Here is a 21,077-nt window from a genome sequence, read left to right on the forward strand (position 1 = left end):
TGTTTTTCATGGGGAAGCTGAGACACAGAGAGGTCACACAGCTCGCATGAGGCCAGCGGCAGGAACCCAGGTTCCACGCTCAGACCTGGGAGCTAAACAGATGCCAATGAGCCCCCGACATACGTGGCTCCCTGATGCCATCAGGCCCCTGGACACTGTCACAGACCAAGGGCTCAAAGTTGCAGCGTGTCACGTCTCCCAGGATCTCCAGTCTCTGGCCTCACTTTCTCTCCTTCTATCATCGCATCTGTGTCCCCGCTGTCTGGCTCCACAGGTTGGGTGCAGGGCAACAGCTCATCACTGCCTCTGCAGTAAACTCCTCCCTTGGACTGCTCCCCTACATGGCCCGCTATTGAGGCAGAACAGCCCACTCCCCATCTGAAGAGCCACAGGTGTGCCAGCCTCATCCAGGCCTTTGCTCTGGGCCCAACTCTTCCCCTACCAGGCCTTCTTTCTCAAGCCCCGTCTCTGCCGGAAGCTCTCTGGAGTCCTTGGGCTCACTGTAGCCCTCCCTCCTCTGAACTCCAGTAACTCTCAACCTCTGTTCTATTCACTTGGGGCTTAGAACTTCAGTCACCTTCTCGATTTCCTTGAATGCACCTGCTGGACCACCCTGCCTGGAATATAAATTCCCACATAGCCAGACCCCTCTTCTGTTATCTCCTCTTTCTTGTTGGTACATAGCAGGTTGCACAACAAATGCCTGGTATTTAAAACCTCTTCCCCTGGGAAGCTTTCCCCGATTGGCATCAATCCAGACAGGCCTCTTTATTATGTGGTGCACCATAGTGGCCCACGCTCACCATCATGGCACTTTCAAAATTACACAATTATATCTGCTATAGCATGGATGGACCTTGACAGCACGATGCTGAGAGGCACTCACAAAGGCCCACATACTGCACGGCTTCATTTCTGTGAAATGTTCAGAACAGGCAAATCCATAGACGGGAAGCAGATCAGTGGTTTCCAGGGCCAGGGGTGGGTGGAGGGCAGAAACGGAGGGATTGTGGGGTGATGGCAGGGCTACGGGGTGTCTCCCAGTGGCGGTGATGAAGGTGCTCCAAAGCTCTTTTGTGATTGCATTGTACACCTTAACTGGGTGAATTGCATGGCGTGTGAATCACTTCTCAAAGAAAGCCACTGAGAAGTGACAAAATAGTGTAATTGAGTCATTCGTCACATGATGATCAGTTTTCTGTCTGTCTTCCCCCAGGATACTGTGTGCTCCACTGGGGCAGAGACCCAATCTTTATTTTTTAAGGTTAGTTAAAAAAAAAAAAAATAGACATTACAGTTTAGAGCAGTTTTAGGTTCACGGCTAAACTGAGAAGAAGTTATGGAGATTTCCTTAGATACCCCATCAGTCTTTATTCTGACCCATCTTTTCCCAGTGTCCAGCACAGAATAGATACTAGTAAATAAGGGTAGAATGAATGTGTGGAAGAAGTGCCCGAGTCTTAGCCTAAGCTGACATAACAAATCATCATCATGTTTGCTTGGGGCTTAGAACTTAAGTCACCTCGATTTCCATGAATGCACCTGCTGGACCACCATGCCTGGATTAGAAATTTCCACATAGCCAGACCCCTGGCTTCTGTTACCTCCTTTTTTTCTGTTGGTATGTAGCAGGTGCACAACAAATGCTATAAACACTTTTAGCATTATAAGTGGGTGGCTATAAACATTTATTTCTCACACTTCTGGAGGCCGGGGAGTCTAAGGTGTAGGCAGCAACAATGTGGTGTCTGGGGAGGGCTCACTTCCTAGTTTGCCGACAGCCGCCTTCCCACTGTGTTTTCACATGGCAGAGAGCAGAGAGGGAGTGATCTAGCTCTCTTCCTCCTCCATCAGAAGGGCTCCACCCTCACAACCTCATCAGCCCCTAACACCATCCCATTGGGGGTTAGGGTTTTATCACATGAATTTGGGGGGAACACACACATGCAGTCCAGACACCCTACTTCAAGGCTATTGGCTCTTTTATATACAGTAACTGATCATTTTTCTCCCTCTTCTTTCCCATCTCAAGTCCCAAAACACCCCTCCCCACCTCCCTCAAGAGCAATGGAGTGAGTGCTGAGGTCCAGGAGGGCACTTCTGTTGGGTGATTTGTTTTGAATTCCTTCCACACCACTCACTCTGAGCTGCAGACAAAGCTCCAGCCTCTCATTTGTTTATGAAAATGATCCAAACTCTCCAGTGACTGCCGGGGGAAGTTAATTAAAATGTGACTTCTCTGGGAGAAGCCCCACCTCCCTCAGGGCAGGTGCAGGTGGGCAGAGTTCCAGCTGGCAGGGGGACGACGGACAGACTCAGGAGCTGGCTGCCACCCTTAGGGAGGGGGCGAGGGAGCAGGCGGGCACCTCAATCTCTGTGCTTTTTAACATGGTTGCCTGGGAGTCAATAACTGCCAAAGCACACGGAAGCCCTAGGCTGCAAAGTGTCATTCCCATGGGAGGTTTTTGCTCATACTTCATTCCACAAATATTTATTTCTGTGCTGAGTCCTATGCTGGGAATTCTAACGTGAACAAATCAGACACACATTCCCTGCTTTTATGAAATTCACTCTCTTGCAAACAGAAGAGTTAAGTAATAACAGTCAGGCAAACCAGGAGGCTTCAGGAGGGAAGGATAGAGTGCTCCTAGCTCTAAAAATGTGTGTGTCCACAGAGAGAAAGAAGATAATTGCAATACATATATCTGACAAAGGACTCTTACCTATCATATACAAAGAGCTGCTATAAATCACTAAGAAAAAGTCAGATAATCCTATTAAAAAATGAGCAGAAGACTTGAACAGGCACTTCATTAAGAGGATGTTCAGGTGGCCAGGACCCATGTATCCAGGTGCTTGACCTCTGGGAAATAAAAAGCAAAAGCTCAATGTTATTGGTGAGGATGTGGAGCAACTGGAACACTCAGGCACTTGCTGGGAGTGAAAACTGGTATAAGCACTGTGGGAAACTGGCAGTATCTGTTAATGCTAAACGTATACCTGCGCTATAATCCCACAATTCCCTCCTGGACACCCAGCAGAAATGAATGTGTATGCACACCCAAAAACATGTCATAGCAGCCCAATTCTTGATGGTCACATACCAGAAACAATGCAAATGGCAATCAGGTGGGTAAGAAAGTTGTAATGTATTCACACCGCAGAATGGTCTGTAGCCATAGTCCTCAACCAGGGGTGATATGGTACCCTAGAGGACATCTGGCCAAGTCACCACACACTTTTGGTTACAACTTGGAAGAGGAGCACTACCCTCTCTCTAGTGGAGAGAGGCCACCCTACGGTGCACAAGACATCCCCCCCACACAACAGAGAGCCATCTGTCCCTAGATGCCAGTGGTGCCTACGGAGCCTGAGAAACCCTGAGAAAAACAGAAGAAGGCACATCGGCACACATGTGGTCCGCTCACAGACTGTGGTGGGAAAGAGGCTGGCACAGGGCTGTGTGCTGTCCACACAGTCAAACACGAGCATAACCAAGGTCCTTCAGAAGTAAGGAGCACGGGACCTGGGGTGGGGCGGTGGCTAAAGGCAGCACACTGGTCACCACAGTGCGTGACCTAATGCCAGTGCCCACGCACGGGGCCGTCCTGCCTGCTGCCTTCAGGTTCCATTCACCCCAGACTGTGGCCACTTGTCTCTCTCTCTGTCACACAGGAGACGCAATTCCTTTCAAGAACCATTAAATAATATATGAGCACAGACACGAGATCCAGCACAGCAACAATGAACACGTGTCCTCCAGACTGAGCCTCTGAGACCAGGATCCCATCCTGAAGTCCCTGAGAGGGCAGAGTTCTCAGGCTTCATCTGTCCTTGGACTTCTCCGGACGAGAGTGTCGCCTGGTGGGGTGAAGTAGAATTTCCCAAGAATTCTGCCGAGAAGCAGATTCAGCTGCTCTGAGAAGCTCCATCAATGCCAGAGCCTTCCACCTGGGCAGCCCGACTTCCTTCCCTCGTGGCCAGGTTACGCTCAAGTGCCAGAGAATCCTGCTTGGAGGGAACCACAGGGTCCCTGGGCCTGTCTCAGCCACAGCGGGAGACCACCCACCGAGCCCTGTGTGGGTACTCTGCGAAACTCAGCAGAGCGAGCATGCCCGCCTGTGCCCACACCAGGGCCGCAGAGGCCTCAGTGACCCTTCCCTCTAGTCCACCTACCCCAGATACCTCCAGGGCCCGAGACCCCACTGCCTGCAGTTCAGTGCTTCAGCTTCAGGTTCTCAGGGGCCCTTTGTTCGCGTGCAAACACACTGGAGGGGCAGCACGTCCACTCAAGACCAGCTCAGCTGCCCAAGGAAACATGTTGACCAGGCAGCCCCACCTGGCCACGCGCTTCATGGCCAACACCCCCGACCCCAGCGCCTGTAATGACAGCATCTGTGCGTCCGGCTCCCTTGTTACTGCCAATGCCCAAAGCAACACTGCAGAGCGGTGTCACCACCATCCATCTCAGAGGCAAGGAAGCAGAGGCCCAGAGAGCTCGAGCACCTTGATTGCTCAAAGCTGTGCACAGGTCACGAGCGGCCAGGGCGGGATTTGAACCCACGGCCGACTCTTCAGAGTCTTGCTGCCTCTTACTGACGGATCTAGCACTCAGCATGGGCAGCCCAGGTCTGGTGTGTACAAGTGAGGATTCGCGCATGCAGAACAGGTGAGTCTTCTGACTTGTCACTCTGCTGCGCAAGCAGTGGTACCCCGGGGATTCCCCAGGTAAAGTCCACTCTTTGATGCATAGACCTGTGGTTTGGGGAAAAACTGTTACTTCAGGAAATGGTACAGTGAGCCTTCACTTAACATCATCAGTACGTTCTCACAAGCTGGCAACTTTAAGCAAACTGATACATCGATAAGAAAACCAACTTACCTACAGGTTGATTGATATAAAAAAGTGTTAAGTCCCTGTGGCATATCTCTGGGCACAAAGCATCACTAAACTTCTAAATCAAGACCACAACACCCTCAGGATTAAATGTTGAAATAAATGTAAGTAAGGTTAATCAAAGCAAGTAAAGTAATTATTTACCTGCTCATGCCAGGGGCGGGTCTTGAGTGGCCAGAGCCTGTCCTGGCAGCTCAGGGTGCCAGGTGGGAACCAGTCCCGGCCAGGACACCATCCCATCTTGGGGCACCGACACACACACACACACACACACACACACACTCACTCACACTGGGACCATGTAGACAGGCCAGTCCAGCTAACGTGCACATCTTCGGGATGTGGGGGGAAACTGGAGCACCCAGAGAAAACCCACACGGCCTGGGGAGGACGTGCAGACCCCACACGGACAGTGGCCCCAGCCCGGAAACTTCTTTTTCTCATGAACATGACACTATAATAATGTTGAACAAAATGACGCTATCTGAGGCCCTGCTGCGTAGGACTGAAGTGACTTGGACCCAGGACAGCTAAGTCTTGACTGGGTTGGGGGAAGGGTGTTCAGGAAAAGGAAGGACACAGATCTCGAATTGGCATTTTGGCTGGAACCAGCTTGAAGAAGAGTCCAGAGCAGCCTGTGAGGGAGGGAGACCTGCCGGGGCCTCGAGAGCCCTCAGAGGCAGGAGGAGCAGCGAGTGAGAAGTGGGAGGGTCCGGCACTTACCCTGGGCCTCCTTCCCCAGCCCGACCTGCAGGGCCTTCCAGAAGCACACAGAGAAAAGCTGCCTGACAGAGGAGGCTGCAGGGTGGGAAGCTGGCTACGGCTGCTGGGGCTCACAGGTGCTCCTGACCCTCCCAGGTTGTGACAACTTCCAAGACCAGCTGTCAGTGAAACACAGGGCGTGGGAGGCCTGATGGTCACCTACCTCCCCTGGTACTATGGTTTGAATGTTTTTGTCCCCTCCAAACTTCATGGTGAAACTTAACCCCAATGCACCAGTACCGCATGGCGTGGCCTGTAGGAGGTGACTCAGGCAGGAGGCGCCTGGATAAAGGGGCTCAGGGGAGGGGGCTCTTCTTTGTGCCCCTTCCGTTGCTTCTGCTTCTTGAGGACATGGTGCATGTCACCTCTGGAGGATGCAGCAACAAGGTGCCACCTTCAATGCAGAGTCTAGGCTCTCATCAGACGCCGAACCTGCTTGCACCGTGAGAAATGAATTCCTGCTCCTTACAACTAGCCTGGTCTCAGGTGTTTTGTTACAGCAGCACAAAAGGCTAAGGCACGTGGCAGCCTCACCCTGATGTCTGGGGAACTGAAGAGACTCAGCTTTGATCAGCTGCCCTGGTCCCTAGGCAGGCTGCCTCGCCAGCCCGGGAGAGGACAAGAAATGGCTACTTGCAGAGGCAAAAAGGATCTGCCAGTCAGGTCTCAGGCTAGCATGTGCAAACATCCTGGGGCAGACAGTGTGGGCTGGCTGTTGGGCCAGGTGCAGGATGAGAGGAGCCTCCCTGCACAGGGATCCCTTACAACCTCTGTGCTGTCTTTACTGCAGAAGCGAAGAAAGAGCATTGACATTTATTGAGCACCACCCACGTGCCAGGCACAGGGGGCCTGCATCTTCTTCAGCATCTTCCTTTACTGAGCACTTACTGTGTACCGAACATGTGCCAAGTGCTTCTCCCTGAACTCTGTCGACTCCACTGTCAGGTAGGCTCTCCCATTTTACAGATGGGAAAACCAAAGCTTAAAGAGGCTCACGCTAGTGCAAAGCCCTCCAGGCAGCCAGTGGAAGAGCAAGGGTTACACTCACCTCTCATGGACCTCTGTGCTCAGTCCCCAGAAGCCGCCCAATTCTCACAACTCTGGAAGGGAGATCCCCACTGGGCAGGTGGGGAATCAGGGTTTAAAAGGGGAGGGGACCAGTGGATCCTTGCAGATCTCAAAATCCTCACATTTCTCATTTCTTATAGCTGACTTCTTTAGACACCACATCCAAACTCCACAAGGCCTTTTGAGAGCCATGCCTTAGTTTTTGCACGATGGGTAGTTGCGAAATACTGGAAGCTATTTAAACATGGCCCACTCTCTGGAATCCTTTGTCAACAAGGTGTTAGGATCAAGAGGCAGACATGGGAGAAAAATCCCAGGTCCCAGTCTGACCACCCCATCCTCCTCAGCTGCCTTCAGATTGTTCCTTTTTCAGAGTTTCCTCCGTCATAAAGTGGCTTGGCTAGAATACAGCTCTGGGTGACAGCTGTCCCCATCAGCAGATAGCTTCATTAAACCTCATTAAGATGTCATCCCTCTCTGCCTTATTTCCCATCTCTCAGCTCTAATTAAAACCATCTCTCTCCCTGTCCCGAGGGTCCTGGGATTCTCCCGGCTCCTCCTCAATATCAGCTCCCTCCACTCCCCTGGTGCATCAGGGCAGGCAGGCGGCCCCCAGGCCCGAAGCCCCCTCAGAGCAGCCTGTCACCAGTGAGGACAGCAGGCAGGCAGGCAGGCACAGGTGGTGTTTCCCGCAGGCTGCTGCCTTGATCTCTACCTGGGACCTGTGAGTGAAGATCCCCAGCCCTGGAGCTTCACTGAAGCCCCACTGTCTGGGACAACTTCCTCCAAACAAGTAACCCGGACTTGCAACTCAAGTCTACTCGCTGCCTGTCCAGCATGCGTTTTTTTCCTTAATTAGCCCCTGTTTCCCACTGTAGAAGTGAAAATGGGTGAAATCAGTGCCTTTATTGCTCAGGTCACCCAAACTGGATCTTACTCTAGACAAATGGGCCACAGGTCATTTCCATCAGGGAGCCCAGGGCTGGGGTTTTAGACCTACCCTGGACGCTGGCTCCATCACAAGCAGGCCCCTCAAAGGAATCAATCAGGCCCCACCTCCTGGCAGCACACGGAGTGCAGCTCATTAACCCTCCAGCCCTGCGTCTAAACTAAATGAATGTTCGACAGTTGAAAAGCCTCCACTCACTTTCCTGCATTCTATTAAAGCATAGTTATGTGCAATCCCACAGTTATTGCCTGGTAGTTATTAAATAAATATCTGTATACGGCTGTACCCACGCACGCATGTGTGCGCACGTACCGTTGTGCTCACGGAGGGGTAGTTCATTATTGTAAAACAACTTAAGAGCCTCGAATGAAAAGCACAATATAAATGCAAATCGTGATCGTTATTAGCATAGAGGATATTTATTTATTTCCATAATGAGAACCTCAGATAAACAATCATGTAAAATAAGGTGCATTATGCATCAAAGGACTCGGGCACCGTCTCAGAAGCCTGGTTCTTTGAACCATGTGCATTGTCTGAGTGGCAGTCGAACATCGCATAATGATACTAAAAAGCCACACACGAGAGGACCACATGCATATATGATCAAAGGCATATAAAATAATGTCAAGTGAAAAAAAAACACAGCGGGATTCAAAATTTTACATACACTACCGTTAGGGCCATGTTGGAAAAAAAAATGTGTTGCAAAAAGAAATACCAGAAGGAAACACAGCAAAATAACTGTGATGTGTGAGGGGTGTAGCTAGGGCTCTTTTGGGGGGAACTGAGGTTTTCCTTTCATAATGTAAAAAGCCAAAACGCAGAGCTAATTTATGTGTTTCTATTTTCCATATTAGAAATGTTCTACGTCATTACAACTCTGCTCAAGTTTATAATAGGACTGAGGTGACTACTGGGGGGCATGTGAATTATGTCACAGAACTGAGCTGGAGTCCCAGCTCTGCCACTTCCGTCATGACCATGGGCAAGTCACTCACCTGGTCTGGCCTTCCTTTTCCTTGCCTACAAAACCTCAGGAGGCTGTGTGCAGCGTGATTAATGGCATCTGGTGGGGAGGCATGATCAATGAACAGTGGCTTCTATTGCTGCTGTCCTTACTGTTGGCATTTCCATAGTAACTCTCCATTTCAGGTCCAAGGGCAGCCCCAGGCCATGGGGACACCCCTGCAGGTGCCCCCCTGCCTGCCCAGCCACCCCAGCCAGCCTTGTCTGGTTCTCATGCTCTGAGCTGCCTGTGTTTCCCACCTGCCCGGTTCCCCAACCCCCTGGGGCAGCTGCCTCCCTTCCTGCGGCCTGCTCTGCTCCTGCCACTGATATATGGCCCTTTCTGTGTGAGGCGGTCACAGTGACAGGGCCCCTGGCGTCCCCTCCCCTCCCCCTCGACAGCTTGAAATCAGGTCCTTCATTTGCATTTACACGGTCTCGCTGTGAAGCTTATGAGATCGAGAGATTTATTTGCTACTTAGCTTGATGTTTGATTACACTTGGAGACGGGGAGACGGCTGGAGCAGCACGGCGCAAGGATGCGTCCGCTCTGAGCCCAGGGCCTCTGGGGGCCGGTAACTCAACAGCAGGTTTGGGTGGGTGGGGGGAAACGCACAGTGTTCGAAAGAAAGGCAAACATGAGAGGTTGAAAGGAATTTATACCACGATCCGGATTTTTTCCTAAAAAGAGCCCCAAACTGGCTAGATGTCATCTGAGATTACGAACAGGCCCAAGTCACTCTTATGGGGCAGCTCATTGTCTTGAGTAACAAACTCCCAGAAACTTTTCCTTCTGGGCAAAATCAGAAGTTCCTAAAAGCGCTGGTGGGTCTGAGACGCAGATTCCTACTTACAAGCGTGCTGGCATCTGAACGTTGGGGTTAACACTGTTCTGCTGATTACACCTGTGTGGCCTTGACCTGGCTGATCAAACTATCTGGACCCCAGGTTCCTTGTCTGTAAAATGGGAGAAAGATATCCCCTCTTAAGTCTGTGGCCAAGATGATCTCCCCACCTTGGTAGACACAGAGTAAGTGCCCAATGAACGGGCTGTTAAGGGGACGACAGATTATTTTCTTAAGAAACAGAGGGATAAAGCTAGCTGCACCAACAGAGAGAAATCACTCGCTATTGTACTCTGCCGTCGAGTGTCACTTATCTGTTGTGGGTTATCTGCCGAGTAGAATTTGATTCCAGCCGCCACCCGCCAGCCCCTGTTGGTCACAGCTGGGGCATTCTCAGGGAGGGAAGACTCATTTTCATAACAGTCTGAGCCTGGCACCATTTGGAGCAGAGAGCTGCTGCCAGCCTATACCCTGTCCCCTTCCAATGCAAACAGAAATCATTTGGCATGTTACCGGGGCATGACAGTTTAGTGATTAAGGACGTGAGCTTGGGGCCAAACCTCCTGAGCGAGAGCTCTGGCTTTTCAACTCTGTGTGACCTGGAGCAAGTTACGTTTAACCTCTGAGTCTCAGTTCCCTTCACTACAAATTGCGAAACTTGGTAAATGTAGAATGTAAATGTTTTGGCACAGTAACTGAGATAACGCCGGAAAGGCTATGTTAACCACTGTGATAAAAATGTGTCAGATGGTTTATGAAGCAAGTGTATGATGCCCCATGATCATATCAATGTATACAGTTATGATTTACTAAAAAAAAAATAAAATAAAATAAAAAAAAAATAGGTACGATGAGGTACCCAGCTCAGAGGCTTGTCAGAGCATTACACGATGTGGGTGACGTTCTTAAAAGAGGGCCTGGAAATTTCTTAGTAACAAGTCGTCTTACTTAGCTAGTAGTCACTGTTAGACTCTCCACTATTGTGAGAGAAATGGAAATGGAACTCTGTCTCTGTTTGTATGAATAGAGAACGAGCTTTGATATTAGCACATCTGTTTGATGGTTCTTCAAAAAGTTAAGAATTACCCTGTGGACCCAGCAATTCCATGCCTCGTTATATACCCACGAGAGTGGAAAACAAGTGTTCCAACTAATACACACACGTGTGCACGTTCACAGCGGCAGTGTTCACATAGCCACAAGACAAAACCACCCATCCTGATGAATGAACAAAACACAGTTAATCCAGATGATGGAATATTATTCAGCTCCAAAAGGAACACAGGACTGATACACGTTACACTGTGATGGTCCCTGAAACCACCATGCTAAGGGAAAGAAGGCAACAGATACGAAGGCCACGTGTTGCATGAGTCGATTTAGAATGTCCAGATGAGGCAAATACCAAGGTAGAAAGCAGATTGGTGGTTGCCCAGGTCTGGAGGGAGGGCCATGAGAGGCGACTGCTCATGGGAGGGGCTTCCTTTCAGATGAAGAAAATGTCTTGAAACTAGACAGAGGTGTTGGCTGTGCAACATCGCAAGGTAGTAAATCCATTGAACCGTGCACCTAACAACAGCTGGTGGTTAGTTTTATGTGAAATTTTTATCTCAATAAAAACAAAAGTTAATATGTCCACAGTAAGGACTTGCCACGCTGCTGGTCCAAGTGACTTAGGAAACCCTTCCCTCTGAAGAGTGGGAGGATAGGAGAAGAACGGATGCACACAGTCACCACAGTTTCACCGCAGGACCATGTGCTTTGGCAACGTGACTCAGCTCTAAGGAAGCAGCATTGCTCTGGGCTGAGGCAGAATATTTGTCATCCAGGCCTCTCTCTGACGGTCGGTATGGCGGAAGCTGGTGGTAGCACATCTGTTAGGGGCATCTAGGACCATCATGAAATGTTCACCGAGGGCAAGCCTGGAGATGGGTGACACGGGGTGGCTCCCATTCCACAGTGTCCCCACCTTTGCTTCGTGCAACCTCACTTTTGGAAGGCCCCTGTGGGGGTGGAGAAGGAGCACTGCACTGTGAGTCTGGAGGCCCAGGTGTCAGTCCCCACCCACCTCGTCTGCAGCAGGAAGGCAGAGGGGACCAGTGACTTTCCTGCCGACGGCCACCACCTCTCGTGGCTCGGAGAGCAGCTCAGGGGCACCCAGGTGGACCATGAGGCGAGGACTTCAGGGAGCATGGTGGCAGCTGCTCTGTTGCCCATTACATGTATGGGGTGAGACTTCTTTTGAAGGGCAAATTCTATGACCGTTAGAAAAAAAGATGAGAATCACTCAATGAGGCTGCTTGGGAGGCCGCCTCCAGTCTCCACTGGGTATGACGGGATTAGAATCTGGACTCTGATCCTTATTCCCTGTGTGACCTTGACCAAGTAACTTGACCTCTTTGAGTCTCAGCTTCTCATCACTCATAGACAGAGAGTAACCGTGCGGCCTCATGGTATAATGACAAGATTTGGATGCGCTGGTGCAGGTGGGCACTGAGGGGTGCCTGGCACACTAAGTGTGCAGAAGCTGGAGGGCCCAGCCCTTCCCCTTCTTCTCCAGGGTGACACTATTTTAGTTAGAGGGAGAAACACCTCTGAGCCCACTTTGATGTGGTGTCCAACAAGGACAGGAGTAACATCCTGCTCTGTGGAGGAGCCCTAAACAGGACAAGCGGTCCCATCCACCGAGACGGGGCTGATAGCATGGGAAATAAACGCCGGGTTCACTTGGTCATCTGGTCAGTTCAGCTGCCCACAGTCAACGCTAACAGACCCCAGAGAGGGCAGATTTCAGAAAGAGGCTCCCTATGAAAAGTAAAAGAAGAAAGAAAGAAGGAGAGAAAAAGGAAAAGCAGAGAATGATCTGTGTACTTCTCAAAACTTAAAACAGAAATCAAAGGAGAACTCAACTGTTTTAAGTTTTGACAGCTGCAGGGATCATTCTGTTTGGTTACTCTATTTATGTTTTCATTTTCTTTATGGATTCATTGAAAATCACATCATGTAATAGGGAAGAAAAATGTTCAGTGTTCCACCCCCCTCCCCATAAACCCTTGTTCCTTCCCGAGAACAGATGAAAACGCCCGCTCCAGTGACTTTTGTTTTGATGTATATTTCATAATATCTTATTGATTGTAAGTTTTATTTCCATGTCAATAAAAAGTGGTATCGTAGTAAATGAGAAGGAGTTTAACACAGAATGGCAGCTGACCTGTTAGCACAGCAGGCACAAAGGCAGAGGAAGTGGCTCAAAAACGCAGCTAATAAGGCTGGGGTCGGGGGTGAGGGACCACTGGAGCCTGACCTCAGGGCCCTCCGCCCCCTCCTCTCCGCAGCCTCTGGGGCTGTTTTATGAGGAGTCTGGGTTGACATCACGGAGGAGGTGGTGAAGGCCTTCAGCAATGCTTCTCCTCCCTTGGGAGTGGAGGCAGCTGCAGCACCGACAGGGTGGAGGTGCTGTGCTTGGAACCTCTGGGTGCACGATGATGGGTGACAATCTGGTTGGAGAGGAGGAGTACAGAGAGTGAGCTCCAGGGTTTGAGAGCTAGTCAAGGAAAAAACACGAGCACACAACAAGCTCTGTTAGGCAGTGCTCAGACGGGGTGAGACTGTGCAGAGGCTGCAGTGAGGGGACCAGCTCCCACAAAGGAGGGCCAGGAGCTCGTAGGAGAGGGGCTTATGCTCCCGGCAGCATGGCAGGGGGTCTCCAGGTCTGACTCCTCCCCAGGGCAGCAGGCTGCGGTCTCGCGGTCACAAGCTCTCTGTCCCATCCATAGCCAGCAGATGCTGGTGCAGCTTTGTACGGGGTGTAAACCAGGCAGAGGCTGATGGCTAACATTCTGCTCAGCTGGGACATTTGTGAGTTTGGTGCCAGTAGGCTTTTGAGCTACCAGGTCTTGGCCTGCTGTGAAGATATACACAACCCAGGGCCAAGACGCAGTGGCTGTCCTTGGCTCATTTGTACAACAGGGAGCCCTTGGTACCACAAGGGGAACACCTCTGCCCAAAGCTCCAGCCTCGTCTCACACCCTCCTGGTCAACCTACATATCCAGGCAGTAGCCTTCTTATAGCTCCTGGGATTTCCCGTGGGAGGTCTGCCCCTACCCCACCTCATGGGGCCCTGGGCCCCTTCCTTCTAGCTTAAATGTTCTGCAGAGATTCTGCAGCCTCAGTCAGAAGCCCCGGCCACATGGTCTCACAGTCTCCTCCCTGAACCTGTGTCATCAGACGAATTGACCACTTAGGGGGTGGTTTCTGCCACACCTTGCTCAGAGGCACATCAGTTGCGTCAGCACAGGCCAGGGCTATCTCATTCACTGTGATGTTCCCAGTGCCCAGCACACAGTAGGTCTTCAGCACACACTTCTGGAATGCTGACATGACCGAGGGCAAGGGCCTGGTGCACCCAGCTGATGCTTAGAAGCCCGTGGAAGAAGCATTCCACCCAGGCCTGAGCCATCTGGGCAGGTCTTCTGGAATAGGGACTAGAATCTGCCCCCAAATTCTCCAGGGCACCAGCTGTGAGGGCAAAAAGTGGGAATGTCTTTCCCACTGTGGGCCCCACAAGGTTGAAGTTTCTGGACCCAGGGGGAGCAGCAGAACCAAGGCAGTTTCCTACCTTGTGACTGACAGGTGGGCAGGATCTGGAAGGGGTGGGAGGTTGGTGGCCAATAGAGATGGCAGTCCAGGAGGGCAGCCAAGTCAGGAGGCTCCCTCTCCTCTCCGGCCTCAGCATTCCCATCTGCAAAATGAGGGGGCTGAAGGGCTGATCTGCAGGGCCCCTCCTGGCTCTGGCCTGTCCTTTGTGGAGTGAGTCTCAATCTACATCTTCCTCTTTTTCTTAGGAAGGCAGCACAGCACCGTGGGAGAGCTTAGAGCCCACCTGCTTGTTAGCTGCATGACTCTGGGCAAGGTCCTTCCAAACCAAGCCTGTCTCTAGACATCACGCACTTCATAGGCTTCGGGGCAGGTGAGAACATCCCGTTCCCTCACACGGTGGCTTCACTGAATCTCTGCAGTGGGAATGAGTGGCCGTTACCTTTAGAGAGTCTTGGTGCTGCTCATCTCTCTTCCATCAGCAGCACCTGTCCCTGGTGACCAGCTCACGGCCACCTGCCCATCGGCCTACTACCAGAATGACCAGAGTAGAGCCAGTTGGGTCACCTTTGGAAGAACTCCAGCCATGCCTCTTCAGCACAAACCCCCGGCCACTTGGAGGAGCACCCCTGGCATGTGTGGGGTCCGCTAGAGGCTGCATGGCACCAGGTTCCGTGATGGAAAGTATTTAAGATACTGTAACAAAGACCTTGAGTGGACTACACCATGCCCAGCCACCCAAATACTCCCTTGTGCGTCCAGCCACCGTGTCTGTGTCTACAGCTGCACGGTGGGGACACTGTGGCTCCGTGGGTGGAAAGCAGGAATAATGGGAGAAAAGGTCTTGGCTTCCTGAGGACAGCCAGGGTAAGAGGTGGCTGAACCGCGGATGAGGGGCTGTGCTGCAAATGATTTCATAGGTGGCTTCTCGGGTGGAGCAGGGCTGCAGCACCAAGGCAAAGGCTGTGAATAGAGGGTATAATTGCTACGAGCAAAATCTATTTGTACTTAGCTTTTAGCCTTGGAAATGACCAAGCTCTGTGCTGCTCCTACGATTAATCATTAAAGAATTAAGAGTGAGAATACCCATTATTGTAAAAGACTCCAGCGATAGTCTTGATCCAACTTATAAAATAGACAGATTTGGTGCAACTGAATAATTTTCCTTCTCCCTGCACAAAATCAGGAATGCTAGTCACACTCGATGGCTGGAGCGAATGCTTACAAACTGGTTATAGACCGGCCTATAATTACCAAAATAGAAAAAGAACAGCATTTTGTAATGAATGACAAGCTGCTGAGCGGAAATCTAATTTGGTCTAATTAAGCAGCCTTTTGTGAGGATTTGTCTTTAGATGAAAAGAGGGAGCCAAGGAGATCTAAATGCAAATGAACTCCATCATTTTGGTTTTAAAGGGCTAGGCCTGGACGGGGCTCTTCACGCCCCGCCCGCTCCTCTCCATCCCCTCCAGCCCACGCCAGGCCCATCTGCCTTGGAGGAGCCTCTTGTATCTTTTCAAACAGGACACCTCACACCGACAGAGCTGTCAGGAAGCTTTTGCTCATTCGGGAGCAAATTTTATTTTGCCCAAAGTAATAAAAGCTAAAGAGGTTTTGCTTATTGGAGGAACTGGCACCTCTTCTTGGAGGGGAGCCTTCTGAAGCCTGGAGGGACAAATGCACACCCACGTTGTTGGCGCTGATGGAGGGACTCAGGGAAAACCAACCCTGTGTCTGGACCTTCGAGGGAGACTGGCCATCCAGCGGGTTCCCTGGTGGGGAGAAGGCCTGTGGCGCAGATTCTTTTTGTCCCACTAGAGGTAACCACACGCATCTTGCCCTATGTGGAAATACTGGCATAGGCCCACCACAATGCCCGGTTCATTTTTCTATTTTTTTTTTAGTACAGACAGGGTCTTATTCTTGCTCAGGCTGGACTTGAACTCCTGATGGCTAGTGATCCTCCCTCTTTAACCTCCCAGAATGCTAGGATTGCAGGTGTGAGCGATCGGCCTGGTTGGAGCCCACACCAACATGGCTCGCCACCACGTGGCTCATCTTCCTCTCCAGCCCTCTAATGAGTGAGCTGATACTATGTGGCCAACCTTCACCCTCCATAAATCACATTGACAGAAGGGACTGACAGGTGTGGCCCAAGACCCCCTGATAAATAAAAAGTCTCTAAACAGGCAGGACATTCCAAGGGCTCAAAGGTCACAGGTCACCTCCCAGGAGCTGGGCCCCTCCCTGCACTGGCTCCACAGCACTAATCATCAACTGTGTCCCCTACCAAAGAACTAGGTTGTCATCTCCCTCGTCTCCCTCAAGTAGAAGGGTTGAGAGATTGCTGGCCTTTTTGTTCACTGCCAATGCCTGGATTAGCTCTTGGCACATATCGAGTCAGTGCTCAGTAAACCTTTGCTGGATGGATGGATGAATGAATGAATCCTCATCATGACCTAGGAGCAGGTCCCAGTTTTACAGATTAGTGGTCAGAGAGGTGACGCACATGCCCAGGGCCACTTTGCTAATTGCCAAAGGCCGAGCTCAGAGGCCAGGCGTGCCTGACTCTGGGCCCTGTCTGGCTGGCCCCTCCCTGCCTTTCTGTCATCCGGTGCATAGAGAAAACCATCAGCTTGGTATGAGACACACAGCTCTGGCTACCCTGATAGCCGTTGGGAAGCCCGATCCATGGCACCCACTCCTGGCCCCAAGCCATTTCTCGGTGGCCTGAGACCACAGCCTGGAGCCAGAGGTTAGAATGGAGGTGTTGGCTTGGGGCCTCCCCGGCATTCTGTGGCTTGTGGCTGTGTCACCCCAGTCTCTGCCTCCATCTCTGCATGGCCTTCTCCCCTGTGTGTCTCTGTGTCTCAAATCTCTCTCTTTTGTCTTTTATAAGGACACCGCGTCATTGGATTTAAGGCTCAATCTACATCTGGTGTGGTATCATTAAGATCCTTAACTTGGTTACATCAAAGGTCACGTTCACCAGTACTGGGGGTTAGGAAAGGGTTAGGAAATACCTTTCTGAGGAACACTGTTTAACACACCACCCCTCCCACAACACAGCACAATGATGTGTCTCCCCCTCCACGCCAGCCAGAGAGGAGGGGCGCCTGTCAGTGCGCGGCCCTGATCACACAGCATGTCGTGGGGAATGTCGTGGGGAAGGCCCCGGTGCCGAACCCATGTCTGGATCCACCTGCTGGGCCTGGCCTTGCACGTGCCCTGCACAGTTTGCAGGGAGATGAGGATCAGACCTTGCCGAGATAAGCAAAGTCCTGGCGACCCAGAGCCCCAAGCAGCTCACCATCTAGGAAGGGGACCACTTGCGGATGGCCTCTCAGTGTGGTGTGTGATGGGGTGAGTTAGATTTTTCTGGTAGTTAATCTTGAGGTGCGCTCCTGGGAGCATCCAAACCCAGAAGCAGGTGGAGGGTAAGGCAGAGCACAGAAGAGGTTGGTCTAAATGTCACAGGGGCTCCTAGGAGGGGACAGCCTCATCCACCTGCCAGCCTGGGGGCAGACCTCCCAGAAGAGCTGGCATTCAAGAAGGACATGGAAGGAAAGACAGAGAGCTATGGGGCAGCATCTCAAGGCCAAGACAGCAGAAAAGCCTGGTAGGAAACACGGACAGCAGCAAACAATCCAGGAAAGATGAGTGATGGGGCCAGACTGTGCCAGGCCATCCTCTCCGACAGGCAATAGGGAGCCATGGATGGTTTTGGGTCAATGATCGCAGTAAGATTGGTACTGCAGTTTAGGAAGGGTGGAATGGTAGTCAGGACAGGAGGGACTGAAGAGATAGAACAGGGATGGGGGTACCCAAGAGTCTGGCTCTGCACCCCAGCAGGGAGGTGACAAGGGTCTGAACTGAAAAAGCAACGCTCAGGACCCTCCCAATACTATGGCAAATGCAAGGTTCTAGAGCTCTTGAGGCTTGAGTGTCTTCAAAGATGATTCAACACAGAGAAATCTGTTGGCCAATTTCACGTGGATTCTTTGTTGTTCCTGCCTCTAAACTTATCATCCCTTTCTCCTGGTCTAACTCCCTAGATTTCTCTCATGATGGGCAGGAACTAAGGCAGTCCAGAGGGGATTATGTGCTCATCCCCAAAGGGGGCTTCCTCCCCACCCCATCTCCCTCAGCAGGGAGCCTGCTCCACCGGCTGGAACCAGCCTGGGTCCCATGACGTTCCCAACTGCAGACCAGCCTCCATGACAGAGCCTGGTAGTGAACTCAGCCAAGAGTTAAACATGTGCTCTGGCCCAGATTTGTCTACTCCCCCAGATGCATACCAGATACCAGATACCAGATACCAGATACCAGACTGGGCTCTTCCAGACACCTGGGGAATGGACTGCCCCTTTTCAGAATATCAGAAAACTCATTTTAAAGGTTAGGGAATAAACTGCAGAGGAGAGTCTCACATTTGCTGGGAAGTTTAAAATGCAATTCCTTCCCCCTGGAAGACCTCGGGCTCAGTTTCTGCCACCAGCAGATAACCAAAGTCTTCTTGTCCTGGATCAACTCTGTTTGAACAACAGAATAGTTTAACGTTTTTGTCTAAAATGATGCATGTCCTACATGTAAAACAACCTCGGAGGGACTGAGCATCTTTACAATTCCATACCCCAGAATTCCCACAAGAAATCAAATATAATCCTCTTTAAGAAGCTTTAAATAATTTTGAGCTTTCTTATTGACTTATTAAAATGCAGCTTAAAACACGCCTTCAATGCAATCCTTTTACAAGGGTCAGGGATATAAAATTTGAAGAAATATGATTAGTAGATCAGTTAGAAAGACACAAGCAGTCAGATCCAATTTTGACTATTTCGGAGAAAACGACCCAGGCATTTCTGACACTTCCAACAACCTGCCCCGAGTCCCATGTGCCGTTTCACCTCCCTTTGTCCCAACCTTGGTCCCTGTGTGTACACCCCCACAACTTAGCAGTCCCCTAACCATTCTCTGTGCAGGAAAACTGCCCAACCCCACTTGGGGGTCTCCTGCAACCCACCCCCAGCAGTTCCATCTGTGAGCTTCTCTCTGGTCCTTAACTTTCTTTTGTTAAAGAGCTTCAAAGGGCTTAGAAAATTCCAAGGGTGGCTTTGATCCCTGCATACTTAAGGGACATGATCTAGCAGTGTCCCCACACACTGTAAGCTGCCACATTTCACCCATTTCCCGGGATGAATGGATTCACAGTCCCAATTCAATACTTGCATGTTTGAGTGAATGAGTGAATGAATAAATAAATGAATGAATGAATGCTCATGGTTGTCATATGTGTATGACAGTCCCAACAGAAAACCAAACAGAACAGGGACTTGGAAAACCACATTCTTCCAGGGCAAGGCATCCACCAGACCTTACATATCCCTCATTTAAACCAGAAAGACACAGGCTTTAAAAAGTACAATGAATCTCTTTTCAACCCAGCAAGATTTTTTATGCATGCAAACCCTTGTAAGAGGTAAACCACAATCTATAAAACGGTTTTTAATACATTGTGCAGGGCACCCCAACTACATCTCCAGGGCCAGCAACAGACCTTTGGATTTGTCAGGAGAGAACCCACCGTGATCCTGGGAGGTCCACATTCAGAGCTCAGGAGGGTCAGCAACAGCTCCCTCTGAGCCCAGGAGTGGCCCTTCACCTGCACCAGGGAAGGCTCTGGGACACATGCACAGATTGTCTGCTTTAGCCTAGAATTGCTCTCTCCAGATACAGGAGGTTATCCTGGTGGGTATATGGTTTAAAAGGGGATCTGAGTCCAGGCTCAAGAGCAACATCTACTTGGGTTGAAATCCAAGTTCTGTTACTGGTCACTAGGACAACCTGGACCAGATTACGTTGACCTCCTTTGCCTCAGTCTACCCAGCTGTAAAATGGGCACCCCAGACAGCACCTGCCTCTGGGGGTTTCTATGAGACTTAGAGAGAGAACTGCCAGTCAAGGATTAGATGCAGCCGGACGATGTGCTTGTCATGCAGGTTGCTACAGTTTGGATGTTTGCTCCCCAAACTTCAAGTAGAAATTTGATCCACAATGTCGGATGTTAATTTCTCTTAATTTCTGCTAGGCCTCCCCTCACCCTGGCTTCCTCTCTCACCGTGTGGTCCCTACACACACCACCTTCGACCCTGAGTGGAAGCAGCCTAAGGCCCTCAGCAGGAGACTTGTGGATGCGTCCTGCATGGCCTGCAGAACCAGGAGCCAAGAAAACCTCTTTTCTTTGTAAATCACTCAGCTCTGGATATCCCTCTATACACAGTGATTTTCAACCTTTTTATCTTGTGGCACACGTGAACCTACAGCTAAACTTCCATGGCGCACTTAAATTACGTTGGTCAAAAAAGAGTAAAAAAAAAGGGGGGGTATACTTACTGTGCTTTGAACTTCTGAAAATAATTTAATTACTGATCTTTCAAACTTTTCTTGGCCTACCAGCGTGCTTCAGCAACCACTGCACTATAGCAATGAAGAACGGATGAAGACGTGGGCACAGACTAGCAAAACACCAGAAATTTTACCTTTTTACCTGGTTCAATGCAGTATTTTCCCAGGGCCTGGCGTGTAGCTGTTGTTCTTATGTTTGTGTTTGTGTTTGCGTCTGTCTGCAGCGTGAGCACACTTATCTCTGTGTCACTGTCCAGGACATTACAGAGCCGGTCGCATAAGTAGCCACCATACAACTTGGCTTTCGCATCCTACAATAAAGAGCCTTGGAAATAACTTCCTGAACCAGGAGCCTGGCTCTTTAGGGCACCACCCTGTGCACCAGCACTAAACAAGCGTTCGACACACTGTGTCACGAGGTGCCAGGCCTTGCACTCGGTGCTCGGGATTGAAGTGAGAGACACAATTCCAGGCCCCCAAAGCTTGCAGTTTTCTGAGGAAGAGAAAGAAGGAAACGTGGTTGTGGGACAGGGTAAGGGGCGTGGC

The 21,077-nt window shown here is 50.7% G+C and overlaps 1 protein-coding gene across 2 annotated transcripts in view; it reads right to left on the reverse strand.

The window, feature by feature from the left end:
* Positions 1-21,077, reverse strand: part of CFAP77 (cilia and flagella associated protein 77) — a 132,092-nt gene that overhangs the window by 57,850 nt on the left and 53,165 nt on the right. Inside the window, exon 3 of one of the 2 annotated variants that reach the window (XM_053559104.1) lies at positions 12,122-12,187. The exons of the other annotated variant lie outside the window; for it this stretch is intronic. Within the exon in view, the coding sequence (XP_053415079.1) occupies positions 12,122-12,187 (66 nt within the window). The remainder of the gene's footprint in view (positions 1-12,121; positions 12,188-21,077) is intronic. 2 annotated transcript variants of the gene reach the window in all.

Source organism: Nycticebus coucang, chromosome 2 (genome assembly GCF_027406575.1).
Source record: "Nycticebus coucang isolate mNycCou1 chromosome 2, mNycCou1.pri, whole genome shotgun sequence".
Lineage (NCBI taxonomy): Eukaryota > Metazoa > Chordata > Mammalia > Primates > Lorisidae > Nycticebus > Nycticebus coucang.